At 37.5% G+C, this 16,212-nt stretch overlaps 1 protein-coding gene across 2 annotated transcripts in view; it reads left to right on the forward strand.

Moving 5' to 3' along the window:
* The window catches only part of cdh7a (cadherin 7a), a 205,543-nt gene that overhangs the window by 139,168 nt on the left and 50,163 nt on the right, over window positions 1-16,212 (forward strand). For both annotated transcript variants that reach the window (XM_037694077.1, XM_037694078.1), the window contains exons 6-8: window positions 1,975-2,228; window positions 3,694-3,830; window positions 9,407-9,528. In XM_037694077.1, coding sequence (XP_037550005.1) covers window positions 1,975-2,228; window positions 3,694-3,830; window positions 9,407-9,528 — 513 coding nt within the window. The remainder of the gene's footprint in view (window positions 1-1,974; window positions 2,229-3,693; window positions 3,831-9,406; window positions 9,529-16,212) is intronic.

Consider the following 16,212-nt stretch of genomic DNA (forward strand, 5'->3'; position numbering starts at 1 on the left):
ATATATATATATATATATATATATATATATATATATATATATAGAGAGAGAGAGAGAGAGAGAGAGAGAGAGAGAGAGAGTGAGAGAGAGAGAGAGAGAGATAATCTATTCCCATTATGCTTGTGTATGTTTATAACTATAGCTCAGGGGTTAACATAAGCAGTTAATGTTTATCTTAGACAGGAGATCTTGTCATCTCAAGGTTTTCCAGTGGGCGACCGAGTGAAATAGACTGATTAAAGTTCTCCATCTCACAGATAAATTTCTGTAAACTATAAGAGTGAAAGAAAGACAAAAAAAATTGTGTTTTCAATCATCCCAATTTGGGTGGGACAGTCCTGGATTTTGCCCAACCTGCCCTGTGTCCCACAGGAGGAGGGCCAGGACACACAAAATGTCCCAGATTTGACAAGAGCTGTCTGGGCTCACCTGTGTCTTTGTGGGAGGAGGGATACAGAGGGGCTGTTTCACGGACTTCCTGCAACAGCAGGTGTCAGGTTGCCATAATAAGCCTATATATGGCTGTAAAATTGACATTCTCAGCTTTTAGAAATGGTTAGTGTTTTTCCTGATAGCACAAACAATCATAAAGTTACAGTAATGCAAAGCAAACTTAAGAAAATCAAACACCATAGATAAGACGCTCAGAATAAAAGATAAACATTTTGCTGTTAAAGTTCAATTATGTTTTATGTTATTTGATTCAGCCACCAACCATACATTATTAGGTTGAAATTGTTTGTATGTTAGATACATTTGACACATTAGATACATAGATTGGTGGTTTGTTTGTGTTTTTGTGTGTGCTTGTATTGGTGAGTAAAAGTAGTTAATCTAATTTTAAGTTGTTGTGAACATCATTAGTGGACAAATGGTGGACTCATGATTTGTAAACACAGCTGTGGCGTTTGCATAGAAGCTTGTATTTTCTGTATGTTTGTGTTTTTGTTTTACACTTTTTCGCACCAAATTCCGATAATGGCATCACAGAAAAAGCCTTTGACAATGGAAGTGACATATCAAACTGTATTTATTATATGTTGCAAATTAGACTTGAAGAAGTCAGACAAAATATTTCTACATAATTTATCCTTGAGAGATTTTAGCCATGTTGTGTGCTTATCGTAAAATCATTGGTACTGCTTTCTAACTAACATGGACTAACCTGTTTAAATAAAGGTTGAATGAAAAAAAAAATGGATTGGTACTGCTTTCATTGAATTAAGTGCAATTAATTAGCTCACTTTTGGCTCTTTGCCACTGTGTCATTTCTCAGTTTCACACCACACTGCATCAATTAAGGGCCTACTCACTGCTGGTGCCCTTCCCCACTCAGCCCAGTTTATGGGACCATCTTGTTTAAGCTTCCAAGCGGACAGCTCTGCTGTGCAGATTTTGACATAAACAAAGAGCATCCTTTGACTGACCAGCAGAGCAACATTGCTTGATGATCTGCCCAGCAAAATTGCAAATTAGATCTGAACCTCCATTTTCTCACTGTTCGTGTTGACGGACAGCATCATAAGAAATGAGTGCCTTTATAAAGAGATATTGGAGATGATGGTGCAGTTTGGCTACACCCGGATTTATAAGCAGTGTCGAGATAAGATAAAGAAATTTAAGTAATGTTATATGGTGATTAAGGACTATAATGGGTGGAGTGGCTCGAACACAATGACCAGTTATGATCCCGCCCACTTTGCATTGACGATCCCGCCTACAGAGCAGAAACAAATCATCAACACCTGAGAAGAACAAATAAGGGCTGAGTGGAGTCGTAATGGCAAAGTGATTTTTGTCTGTCACTGTCACATCTTTAGAGTTCACACTCATCATTGTGATTCTTATTGGGGAAAAAAATTAAAAATGTAGTAACGATGGAAATTCCCCATTTTCAATTCTATAATTGTACATCCTACTATTAGGGTTTACATAAGGAATGTAATAATTTTGTCTTCTCTCTTTCCATTCTAGTCACTAGATTTCGAGACAAAAAGCGGCTTTGCTCTGAGAATTGAAGCTACGAACAGGAATATTGACTCCAACTTCTTGAGCTTGGGCCCATTTAGCGACACAACATCAGTCAAGGTGACAGTGGAAGATGTGAACGAGCCACCCATCTTCTCTGTGCGGCTTAACAAGATGGTTGTTTCAGAAGATGCCAGAGTGGGTACCTCAATTGGAAGAGTATCTGCTCATGACCCAGATACCTCCCACAGTTCAATCAGGTACTAAAGACAATCTATATTCTACTACTTCGAAAACTATTGAGGCTGAATCACTTTTTTTTTTGGTTTTGACCCCATACCGCCATTCTTTTGCCTGTAATAAGTAAAAAAAGGGTTGTTGTTAAAATCTTCTGCTAGAAAAGTTGGTGTTGACAAGCTGTTACACTTTTACGTGATCAGAGGTTGCATCAAAATGTTCTCCTTCATACTTACATTGGGTCGCTCCAACAACAAACCAGCCAATATAAGTGACAATATGCATTACATGTACATTTGCAAATTGCTTTGTTAGCACAGCTTTTTACCTAAAGTATGGTCCTGAAAAATCTTTGTTTGAAAGTCATACTACCAATTGCATGACGATGAAAAATGTAGGGGTAGTTCCAAGGAGGTTACAGGAACAACAAAAATTGGGATTCAGTGGGGAAAAAGAAAACTTGACACTACAGTTTCATTCAACAAATTGTCAAAAAACATGATTTGCTATCGTAAATTATTGAAAAAAAATAAAATCCAAATGCTAAAAAAAAAAACCTAACTGAAGGGGTTGTTTATTTAGCTATTCCACATCATTTCCAAACACAGACTGCACAGACTCTTGAGACTCGCCATGTTGCTGTCACAAAGATGGTACCAGATGGTTGGTGGGCCGGTAAGTGCTGCAATTGCAAAAGTAAAATGCCATCTTGAACAAGAGAAGGGCATTCCTGCAGGAGGATTACAGCCTGACTCTTGCACCATGGCATTTATGGCTTAAAACAAACACTTAAATTGTCAGTTTGTACAGTGTCACTCTCAAGATACTCTCTCATTCTGCCTTAATTGAAAGAGTATTGTATGATATTCATGCTTGGTCTATCAGGATTGTTAGTAATCTTAATCAGAAAATCTAATTACTGCACTATTGTAGCTGTAAATTGCCTTTTTTCTTGCCCCTGTGACTGTTATCAGAATCAGTAATTTATTTCACTCCATCTGTTGGAATTAAAATTATTGTGGAACTAATGCAGCCACAAGAGTCAAATTACATTGCAATAATACCCCTTTGGATGTATGCTAATTGAAGTAGCAATTTTCTCTAGAAATATGAGTTTTATGTGTATTGAAAGGGCTCAGTAAGTATTGTGTGTTGAGGAACACACAGAAAGCCTTTCATATTTATTAAAGTTTAATAAGGTTTTGATTCACACATGCTATTAAGTTCTACGTTTCTGCTCTTTTTAATGTCTATTCTATTTAGAAAATAGTTGAAAAATATATTCCATGTCAGACGAAGCGTGAACGCAATTTATTAATGTCTGAATAAAGCTCAATATTTCAGCACAACACAAATTGATGGAAAAAGACATAATCATAATCTTTCCTTTCCAGCTGAAGAAACTTCTATACTTTAATGTCAAATCAATACTGGTGAAAGTATTTTTAAATGTATCAATAATGATTGTGGACGTGTATTTTTCTCCAGATACTCCATTGACAGGAACACAGACTTGGAGCGTTTCTTTAATGTGGACGCACTGAGTGGGGTCATCAGCACCGCCAAGCCTCTGGACCGGGAAGCCAACTCTGTTCATAATCTCACCGTCTTCGCTATCGAGAGCCGTAAGTTCACCACCAGCATCTAACTGCTTTTAGTAAAGCTGCATTTATTAGCTTATGTGGCCAATTAACAGTAAATTAATTTTCTTTGTCAAATTAAAGCTTACAATAAAAAAGATAATTACTTCATATTTGGCTTTTGCATTTTCCCTGCCGTGTTGCTACGACAAGGGTTAGGATAAAATCTAAAGACTTCGTCCAACTCTTCAGTGGAGTTTAACTACTAATTTTACTAGAGATTGTTTATTGTTATTGGTTTGCTTTGTTTTAACATTGAAGCAATTGATTTATATTTTTTATAATTGTATTTTTACACATATATGTTAACAAGATTATTGGAAAAGTAAACCTTGCCTTTATATCTTGTGAAGTGCCTTTGCACTGCTCTTAGATAATATTGTTGAAGTTTAACATACTACTACTATACTACTACTACTACTAGTACTACTACTACTACTAACAATAATACTACTACTATAATACTACTACTACTGCTACTATACTACTACTACTATACTACTACTATACTACTACTACTAATATACTACTATACTACTTCTACGCTACTACTATAATACTACTGCTACTATTCTAGTACTACTACAACTAACCTTAATACTACTACTATACTACTACTATTACTAACACTGACACCACTACTACTATTACTAACACTGATACTACTACTACTACTTCTACTACTACTACTACTACTACTACTACTACTACTAACACTGATGGTACAGCTATACTACTACTACTACTATAATACTACTACTACTATACTACAACTACTACTATAATACTACTACTACTTTTTCAGAGAATAATTGTGTTCTTTAGAAATGTATACCTTATTCAAAACTGTGACTGAATACTACTTTATACATTAGGCTGAACAGAATTATTCCTTCTATTAAAAAAAAATGTCAGCATGCAATTTAAGCAAAAAATAAAAACAACATAAAACATAAAATATTTTGTATTTGCTTATGACTAGAATGTCTATTACAATTCTTTTGATCCTAAATTTGCGGACAAATCACACTTTCATGTATTACATTTGTATTATTTATATTTTAAATCTAGATGTTTTTAGAACAATAATAAACAGCAAACAAAACAACTTTACCAAAAACGTGGTTAGCGGTTCAAATAAGATAAAAAGGTTGAAATCTATTATATGAGATGGGAAGACCTAATCCAGATCGGGTTTCCATTAGGCGACTACTGTGCTCTTTATTAGTCATATGGAATGTAGTCAGGACTGCCACCTTCTGAAGACACATTCAGCCAAGTCAACCAATTAAAGGAAATGAGCCTCTTCTGCTTCGTTTGTATGACCTGATATTTCAAAAGATTACTTTAATTTGGCCACACAGTTGGGTGGTCAGAGTCCAAGAACTGTTTCAGCAGTTATGTGAAATACATTTCAATTACAGTTATCTATCTATTCTTTGGGTGGTCTTGAAGGAATCATCTGGTAATAATTTTTATTAGATGTTCTATCGATTTATGAGTCATGACATTACTCACAAGGGGTCCATTTTATATTGTTTTTCAGGCTAATGAAGCAACTCTTTCTCAAAAATGTCAAAATGGTGTAAATGTGCACTACATTAGCCAATATTAAACCTCTACACTTCTGCATGAGACCATTCATTTAGTTTAGTTTATCAGCTGAACAATGTCCATGTTACTATGTAAATGCATGTATGCTGAGCATAGACACAACTTGTATATTCTTATAGTGTTGAAAAGATGTTGAATGTCAGTCTGCCTGATCAGCACATGTAGTCTGTCAACAACAAGTCAACTATCCATGGACTGAAACATTCAGCAGCATCAGGCTCTCGTTTGGCCAAACATTAGCCTAGCCTGGACAAGTTAGTTCCCCTGATGATTTACGACTGATAAGGTACTATTGGCATCTATTTGATATCTACTTCTGTCTGTGATGTGGCCATGTTGAACAAAGATACACTTTTTTTCTCAATATTTTATAGATCAGAGACTTGTTATTTAACATTTACAATCCCTTTACTGATACAGTAACTAATGTTGGTGCAACATTTGATTCTCATCTTACATTTGAATCTCATATTAAAAACATTTGCAAAACTTCATTTTTTCATTTCAAAAACATCTCCAAGCTCCGTCCATTACTCTCCTTTTCTGATGCTGAAAAACGTGTCCATGCTTTCGTCACCTCAAGACTGGACTACTGCAATGCACTTTTTTTATGGAATTCCATCCAAACACATTCTAAAACTTCAGTATGTACAGAACAGTGCAGACAGGATTCTGATGAAGCAAAGGAAACATGATCACATCACCTCGATCCTTAAAATCCTCCACTGGCTTCCCATTTCACTCCATACTGAATACAAGGTTTCCTTACTCACTAATCCATTCACGACAATGCTCCATACTACCTTAAAGAACTGCGCAGACATCAACACGATCCCTCTGCTCCACAAATTCCTACCAGGTCCGCCCTCCCTGGACAAAACTGTGCACTGTGGGTGACAAGACCTTCTGCTCTGCTGCTCCTCATCTGTGGAACAGCTTCCCCGACCATAAGGATACCGCAGACTAGAAAAAGTTTTAAGAAAGGACTGAAAACCTTTTTTATTTGAAATATTTTATAGTGTTGTAGTGGTGTCAGGGCCAGCTTAGCAACCCTTTCACTACTAATTATTTAAATATAACGGGTTCTTTCTTTTTCGAGTTAAATTAAGGCCATGTGACGAGGTATTGTGAGGATTGTGTTTAAATCAGTGACATGAGACGTCAATTTTCCTTTGACCCATCAGAATAAATGTGGTCATTTATTTAACAGAATCAAAATTTAACATCAAAACATTGTACACTTGATTAGCTGATCTGGTTCTGATTAATAAAACTTGGCACACTTGACTTAATAAGACAACAAGACATTTCTGAAGGCATCTAGACTACTGGCAAAATAGAAGAGTTTTAAAGGAAGGAATGAAGAGAAAAGATGGGTTCAGGGGGTGTCTGTTCGGACAGCAGAATGGCACGCTCCCTTCAACACCAGCTCAAAACCTCCGGTACACTTGGCACGTCACGACTCGTTACCTTTGCAGAACTTAATCAGCTCCGGTGTTGGGCCTATTTCAACGCTACCTTCCAGCGTCTCCGGTAAGAGCGGCTGGCCATCGTCAGGAGTCGTGCCGTTTACTCCGTTCAACAAACACGCTCATCTCCCGGGTGGATACACAGCTAGCTGTCAGTCTGGCAGTTTCCACTCAGATGTGGGAGAATCCATCAAAGACTCCGGAGAATCAGGAGACTGAGAAATCTTGAGAAGACTTGAGAAGACCTGAAGCCTGAGAGACTCAAGAAGACTTGAAGACTTCACCAGTGGTTTGAAGACTTGAAGACTCCAGGAAGTGTGGACTTTTAAAGAGTTCTCACATCCAGTCACTTCAGGACTTCCTGATTGGTTGAAACAACCAACAGGGGGTGGTTCTAGTGATGTCAGAGGGTCACTACAAGTCAAGAGGACAGCAGGAATGTTTTAGGAACTTTTAGTACAGACAGAAGAAATGTTTTGAAGAAGTGAGAGCAAGCAGGTGCCAGTGTTTCTTATTTACTGTCTGCTAGGTTTAAAAACAATACAGCCTGTTCTAAAAACTTCTTTCTGACTGTCTCTGACTTTCGACCGACATCACTACTTCTCATTCAGACAGAAGATCAAAATGCATAATTACTTTGTAAATAGACATTTAACTTGATTTCTAATTTAAATGAGGATTAAAAAATAATCATTAATACTGTTTCACAGTTGATTTAAATGAGTGGTTCAACATTTAGAAATGATATGAACTAAACACCCTTTTTTGATTTATCAAGATATTGTAAAATAGTAATGATAATTTAAAAAGAAGAGTGTTCTTTCAATTGATTAGTTCAGGATACAATTAGAAAGTCTCTGGATGAGCTCATTTGTATTTCTGGATTCAAATCAATGAAATACAGTTCCTGTCCCATGAAGGTCTTCAGAGGCAGGTTTTGGTCGGAGGCCGAGTTCACTACAGTGTTTAAAGGTATTTTTAATCCTGCAGTTTTTTTTTTTTTTAGTCCGTCTTTTATTCTCTCTAGATGTTTTATATTGTAGCACTTTGAGACTGCAAAATGTAAAGTGCAGTTTGGGGGTCTTTTCATAAAAAAATCAACCTCATTACTGTAACTTACTCTCCTCTCTTTTTTGCTTACTAATACACACGAGTTTGCAATTTTTTTGGTGTATATTATGGCACAGAGCTGTGGGGTTGATTCACGGCTGTCAGGGAATGTTAATCTACACACAGGACAGTCATTTTGACCTCCATGTCTCCCTGAGTCGTAGGGATGAGATGCTGACTAAGGGCGGCTGGTCTCACCCACGGGTGAACAATGTTAATGTGATGTGAAGAAGTGCCGCGTGCCTTTTTGTTCATCTGTCAATGCTACAAGGACATGGACACCTATTTTTTTTTTCTCCATTCCCGTCATTTCTCTGCCATCACGCAAGCACACTGACCAACACTCATCAGCACACAATCCTCTGAGCACTTTAGACAGATGCGTCACACTACTATGATTTTAAAAAAGACAAGCAGCCTGTCTGACTGGCACTTGTTCTGCTTTAACATCTTGAGACTGAACGCTGTGTGAAAAATGGCATTCTTTATTTTTTTTATTTTTTTTATCAAAACCTTTATATGCTTCTTTACTTCAAAGCTGTGTTTTTATTTACATCTCGGAGCGCACGGATGTACTCCTTGGCTGATTTTAGGTACGAGTGCTTGCCAGATATAGCAACAAAGAGAAGGCAGGATATAATGAAAGCCATGTGAAATGTCACAGCAGTCCCTCATGCATGAGGCACTGACTTCTGACACATAGTGACACTCACGCACTGTTTTCAGCTGAAAACATCTCTGAGTTGAAGGACTGGCAACAGTGTTCACTGCCCTGGACTGCCGTATGCCAGTATTTATAGTAAATGGGTGCTATGTAGCTAAAAACAAGTGCATGGACTGTTTGGCTGAGGGATTTTGCGCATTTGAGCTGCAGTCACTCACATTTCATGCGCTGTGCCCATACCATGCCAATGACAACAAGTCTGTGGCCTGAGGCTCTGCGCGCCCTTTTTATCGCCATCAAATCAACCGGCCCGAATGTCAGAGCGTCATCTCTGGCCGGCTTCATGGCGACGCCAGGCTAAATCATAGTCTTGCACTCAGACACAGTCATTTAACCGTCAGTGTGTGTCAAGCAGACAAAGGCGTGAAGCCCTAGCTGCAAGACGTCTCGTTCACACACAGAACTTTCCCTGACAACAAGCCCTCACCGAGTCTAATTGTTCTGTGTGATTTGCAGCAGACAGGGGGAATGATGCTGCTCTTTTCCATAAGTCCCTTTTTTACTGTCTTTGTGGTTCAGTTAAACACATGGAGAGAAAATATAGTTTAATAGTGGTTTGAAAAACAAATAGAATCAAAACCAAGTAAGGTATAATAAGCAAATAAAGTTTTGCCTAAATCTCTTCTGCTCTTTTTCTTTTTCAGAGGATCCGACTCAAATTGGTAAAGGCGTCGCTCTGATCACAGTGCTGGACATAAATGACAATGCTCCGATTTTTGCCAAAGACTACGAAACTACCCTGTGTGAAAATGCCATGCCTGGACAGGTAAGACCAGAAACATCTAGTTAATCTAGAATTAACCCCCACCCTATATTTCTTTGAAGCCCGACACACAAAGAAGACCTGCTGATTCAAACGTCCTATTCCACACAACATCTACACTGATTCCACTTTGCAGTTTGGGGGTATGATATTTTGACATCATTAATGGGAGACACAACCTTAAGATTTAATAGCAATAATTGTAGGTGTTGCCATTCATTAGCAACATTTATTTTATTCACTTTCTACTCTAGAAGAAACTGGACGTATCACTGCCCAGTGTAATTAAATTATCATGATGCAGAAATCCAGGGCAGAAGCAATATATTATTATGCAACATTTACCAGTGTTATTTCAGGGCATGGACATTTTCTCCAGAAAAAAAAAAAAAAAAAAAACAGGGAAGAAACTGTGTTCATGCATCACATTTCCCCCAAGCATTTGGCCCCATTGTTGCCAAATGACTTGTGTGTTTGTGGCGGTGATTTGTCTGCTCTTGGCATTTGGAAAATACAATCAGAGGCAAAGTCTCAAGGAGGCGTGTGGACCTGAATAAGCACAATTGATCAGAATGATGCATTTTATTGGAAATGGCTATTAGGCCATTTTAAATATGCTATTTGCATTCATACCTCAAAGCTGTTTGTCATTATGCTCATGGGTGGGCGAACAAAAAAGCAAATGATTTCATTTGCAAAGATGAAAGACCTTTTTTTTTGGTTTCTATGTGCATTTTGCTTGACCATATTGTATTTTTTAAAGGCCACATAGCTTTGTGTGTTTTTCAACTTTTCTACCTTTGTTGCCACATTGTTCTTTGTTTAAATTAATACGTATTTTGAGACAACATCTAAAAATATATAATTTAACCCATTTGGCTATTGGGTATAACTGGTTGTTTAGAAGTGAACATAAATTGGAATAAATAAGCTGAGTTCACAATCCCACTATATCGTTCTGACGATAGTTGTCTGAAAAACATCAGCATTATAATTTTCAAATTTAGGAGATAGTTTTTACACTTCTCATATGATAAATTACAGAACAAAACCCAAAACAAACTCATTACTCAACAATCCTACCAGCCTGAGGGATATAGCAACAGCCATTTCCAATGACAGCATCATCAGGAGGAAAAAGGTATAGCAGGTCTGTAATTACTCAGCTGACGACAGATTGCTTACCTAACCCCAGTGATAGCTGGTCCCCATTGGTGTTTCCAGGGGCTCCTCTATTGCAAACTGAGGAGCTGTAGCTGACAAAAGCCTTTGTTTTTTACCCACAAAGCAAGTTGATGTAATGCATATAAATATTGACAATATAAGCTTAAATTTATGCAGTCAAAATGAACTACTTTAGCCTGGAGCGTGTGCAAACTTGATAACATAGTAAAATCACTTGCAATATATAAAAAAAAAAAAACACCATGTGGAAAATATTTGTTTTACTCAGCAGCAGGAAAGGGTTTCAAAACTTTTACAATGTTTGTCTGAGACAAGACACATTTCTTCTATTTACTCTGAGATTTATATACAAAAGATTTAATTAGGTCTTTTGTTTTCTTGCACTTTTAAAAACGGACTCATAATTAACACAAATACAAGTGTGACATACAACAAGGAGTCCATATTCAAGTTTATAAAGTTATCTTTAATTTAGAAATATTCTGTTCACTTGGAAGTCAGTTTTCTGACTTCCAAGCTCAAAAAACTTGACTGTAAGCTAACAGAAGAAAGTTTTCAGCAATAAATAAGACAATAAATAATGAAGGGGGAAAACAGCTAACAAACACAGTATTGCAAACTAAAAACATGTTCCATAGGACATAAAAAGAAAAAAAAAAGTATAATTAAAAAATGCAATGTGACTGAAAATACAAATCGTTACTAAAGGGCAATGAGGTGTTAGTATTCAAGTATACAAATCCATGTTACAAAAGTTTCAAAACATAGTAAGAAAACAAACAAAAAATTACTATAATTTGTAATAATACACAATGTGTTGTAATGGTTTCACAAAAGCACATTAGTCTAATGTGTTCTAATCATGTTTGGACATGTGAAAGTCAAAAGATAGAGTCAGTTACCGTATTTTTCGCTGTGTAAGTCACACCTTTTTGCATAAATTTGCAAGTCCTGCGACTTATACAGCGAAGCAACTAATATATGTTTTTTCCCCTGTATTTATAACCTGATTTTTGGCTGAGATCTGATGATTTCATTCCATCTGACATGGAAAATATTGAACACTACCATTTTCAGCCGCTAAAGGGGCCTCAAGTAATATGGCAAGCCAAGTGTCTCATTAATAGGTAAAAGTGGTGATTAATGAGACACTTGGCTTGCCATACTGAGCCACATTTATCTCGCTCTGGATCTCCTGGGGCAAACGTCAGATCAGCTGCATTTTGCCGCGCCGCCCAGGTGAAATGCAGCTGATTTGACCATTAAAGTGCATTTATTCAGGAAAAGTTAAACTGAGAAACATCTTTTATATAAAGTTGCACAAACAAACAATTGTTTTTAGGTGGTTATCTTGTTAAATTTCAAAGAAATGCACAGCGAGTCCTCCCTCTGCACGCTCCCGCTTCCGTGAATCGATTGTTGTAATGCAGCTGATTTGACCAATATAGTGCATTAATTAAGGAAAAGTTCAACTAAGACACACCTTTACTATAATTTTGAGCAAACAAATAATTGTTGTTAAGTGTTGAACTTGTTAAATTCCGCGGCCGCCATTTGGCAGCAAATCAATTTTTGGCACAACACCGACCCACATTTCCGGGTTGTCAGTGGTGACTCATAACAAACACGACTCATCAGCGATAATGCGACTAATATAGCAAAGCAACCTATTTATGTTTTTTTTCCACTTTATTAGACATTTTTAAGCTGATGCAACTTATAAGGCAGTGCAACGTGTGCGGCAGCAAGCACGGTAAATATGTAAAATGCGGCATGCTTCTGAAACAAATTATTACTTTTGAATGCTTTATTTCTATTTTTTTATGCTGGTTAATAAAAATCTGACCAATCCTGACTGTGAATGTGTGCCAAATTTAAAGCTAAATGAAGTATAACAAAAATAGATCATGAGACCCGTATTTCAAATGTGAGTTTATTTTTATGTGTGGCAAATTCTCATTGAGTTTGACTTTTTTTAAATGTATTTATACTTACCTTCTTTGTGTTTTCAATGGAGTATATGTGTAAGTTTTGTCCTCCTCTTCAAATGGGGACTTGCCCCCATAGACAAGTGAGGCTTGTTTATGTTTTTATTTCTCACTAATTCCAATTTCTATTCCATCCCATTCAAATACAACCTTCTGTTAGGCAACACTGAAGTGTACCATGGGATCACACCTCCAGACTGCATAATGAAGGCAGAGAAGATGGAAATTTCATGATGAAATTTACACCCAAAAATGCACACTGAGCAAAGGGAAGGAGAGCGGGTTGACATTTGAATGTGAAAACACAGTTTGAATTACAACTAGGTGTCGACTGTCTGTTAGCAAACAGACGGGGTGGACTCGTTACCCATCAGAAATGTGCTCCACCACCTCCCTGATTCCTAATTAATGAAAACGCTCCTGTCGTGTATTGTGCGTGTGGCTGTAGCGGTGAACAGTTGGCTACTAACTCTGCGCTTCCCTGTACAGCTTTGTTGAAAAGTCTCACTCTGCCCACGGGTTGTCACGCCCATTGGCCTGTTCACAGCTGTGACAAAGATGAAATAATAATATTTGCCAGTTGGGGCCAGAGTTGACTGTGTGGCTCTGTAGCACAGATTAACAGGGAGTACTGGGATGGAATAACCTGCCATTTTTCAGGCCTAATTAAGGCTGTCGTGTGGCTCTGGCTCTCTCCAGAGACGCCACTTGTTACAGTTCATTGGTGCATCTGTCTTATGCCATAAAATAAATTGATCTCATGATGAGGTGGAAGGGGCAGGGGCAGTGTGGACTGTGGGGATGAGGAGAAGGAGGCTCGCGCGGAACAACCACCTCATTGTAATTATCACATATATGAGCGAACTTGGGATTCTGCTGCTCAGTCAGCTACCTGTCCCTCTGTGTACTCCTGATACTTTCAGAGAGCTTTTTGGGTGTTGGCTCCTTAAACACTGGCTGCAGAAGAGTTTTAAGCCTCAATCATTTAGTTGTACAAGTTCATCTTAGTCTTGTCTGTTGGCGAGACAAATACTAAAATGAGATGAATAAAGTTTGACTTATCTGACTGCTTTGTTTCGCTTAACGCGCCTTTTGTATGAAAACAGACCCGTTCATTGATATTGTGCCTTATAATCTGGTGCGCCTTATAGTCCAAAAAATACGGTTTTTAGATTTGAATTATTTGCTTTAAATGTGCAAGACAGCACTTTAGGGACTGGAGTTCAAAGCCCACATTACCTGATTGCTGAAAAGTGGAGCTAAACAACTAATTTTCTTTATATCCAAAGTAAACATATACAACCATGGTATAATAAACTGCAACTTTATGTGTTTAGTATCGTTTTTCCTTTGTTGCAAAATCTGTTTAACTTTGTTTTGCACAATAAAAACAATGCAATGGAAAATGCAGTGTGGACATGCAGATATAATTTGCTGCAGAAAAAGCAACTTCTAACAGCTGATTTAGCGTAACTGCAATGGTGAAAATGTGTAAATAAACAGAATAAGAAAAATAAATGCTAACAATGACCTTAACCTATAATAAACAGTCAAGTTAGTTTTGATGTATTAATAAAACTATATGAAGATGGTTTAATTTGCTTAAAATTCACTCATTAGCCATTGATTTACAGATATCTGTCTTATTTGATAAAGAAAAAGTAATTAAATAAATGCACAAACTATGTTAGGTTCAACAAAAAGTAACTTTGAGGTAGAAAGGTTTGACTTTAAAAGTTTCCTGATCTGTAATGAAAACTGCTTTTCGAACAGTTTCTTAATTACTGTACAGCCTGATGTGTTGCATCAATCACCAAAGAGCGGAAAAATATCTTCTCACTTTCAGCTGTGATCTAAATTATCAGTTTATTAAAGGTGTTGCATCCTGGTGGGAAATGAAAACAGATACATAACGGGGCAAGGGACACCGAAAACATTAACTCAGTGTTGATTCTATAAAAAAAATTAAAAAAACTGCGCATGGAGCAAATTTAATATCAGATCTCACCATAAGACGTCTTAGCCTCAGTAGTTTTGGCTTGTCAGGATCATGTCAACATACTCACTTGTGACAAGATCAGTCTCGGCAAGTGAGTCACAGTTGCCGTGAATTGACGCCCAGACGGAGAGGAAAGAATGGAAGATGTTTACAGATGTCTTTCATTGACCAGGAAGTATTGATTCCCAATACAGCATCTTTATGTGTCAGCGCGGTGAGACGTGTGAGTGGATGCTGCTGATGGGTCGGTGAGAGAAGTTCTGGGTGTCGCATGTGGGTGGTGTTTGGGGCGTCGATGTTGTAGGAAGCAGCGCAGAGCGAGGGGTGTGAAAACAGCATGCCCTCTACTTCCTTCGTCAACACAACCCCTGGTGACAGCTGTCATATTGCCATGGCAACAAGTGCCACCTAGTTGATGCGATGCTTATTTATACTCTTGGTTCAACTTTGAAGTGGCTGGCTTGATCTTATTGTATGACTCATCTGTGAGCAGGGCTTTAGGTGGCTTAGAGGAAAGGCTCTTAGCTGCTGAGCCACTCATATCCTGTTCAGAATCGGATAATTACACTTTTTAAGAAAGTCTAGCGCCTATAACAAGACTGTATACTTTAGGAAAGTGGAAGAAAGGCAATTAAAATGTAGCCCAGCGTATTTACTTTGTGGGTATTAACAAGAGGAAAGTGCAATATGAGGTTGTTATCACATGGATTGTAATTTGTCAGTCTAGCCATGCTACATTAGCTGACATTACTTCCCTCATTAAACGGGCCACATTTCAGATCACTTCTCTCGTCAGTTCCACAGCTCAAAGGAATGCAGCTGCTTTCCGTCAGAGTTGCAGTAAAACGTAGTTATTAGGGTTCACTAAGATATTTCAGGTGTTTTGAAGAGTTAAACCTTGATTGTTTGAACTGCACACCGCTGAGAAAAGTCACGTTTTACTTGGCAGCATTAATGCTCTTTGTGGAATTACTGCCAGTGAGTGCAGAGTGAACCGTCAGGATTTCATCTGTGAGGGTTCAGCTTCATCACTCTGGTGGAAAGAATGCCTGAGGACTCCAAATAACTGCACCCCACAGGGGGGAGTCTTAAATCAAAAACTTCAGAACCAAAATTTGGCTTTGGTTATATAAAAAAAATCCTGAGTTTCTCTCAACAGCATATCTCCTGAACCAATCCACAAGAAAATATCTATTCTCACTGCCCCTCCAATAAAAAAATTAATTAGATCAAATACAACCAGAGCTCAAGAATTTGACCATGAGTTTGGTTTTAATGAAATCGCAGCATGTTTTTATATCCTTGTTTCAAGCTGGAATTCATCAAATTTTGAATTGATTCATTTTATTTCATCTAATATAAATTCAACTTATTTATGATGTTAATTTGCACAACATCCACCACTTTTTAAAGTAGTTTAGACCATAATAATAAAGATCAAGAGATCCTTACTGGCTTTAAATGCATGCCATCTTAACACCTTGTTCTCATCCAGACATTTCTGTCAGATTTTTA

Source organism: Nematolebias whitei, chromosome 20 (genome assembly GCF_014905685.2).
Source record: "Nematolebias whitei isolate Nwh7 chromosome 20, NemWhi1, whole genome shotgun sequence".
Classification (NCBI taxonomy): domain Eukaryota; kingdom Metazoa; phylum Chordata; class Actinopteri; order Cyprinodontiformes; family Rivulidae; genus Nematolebias; species Nematolebias whitei.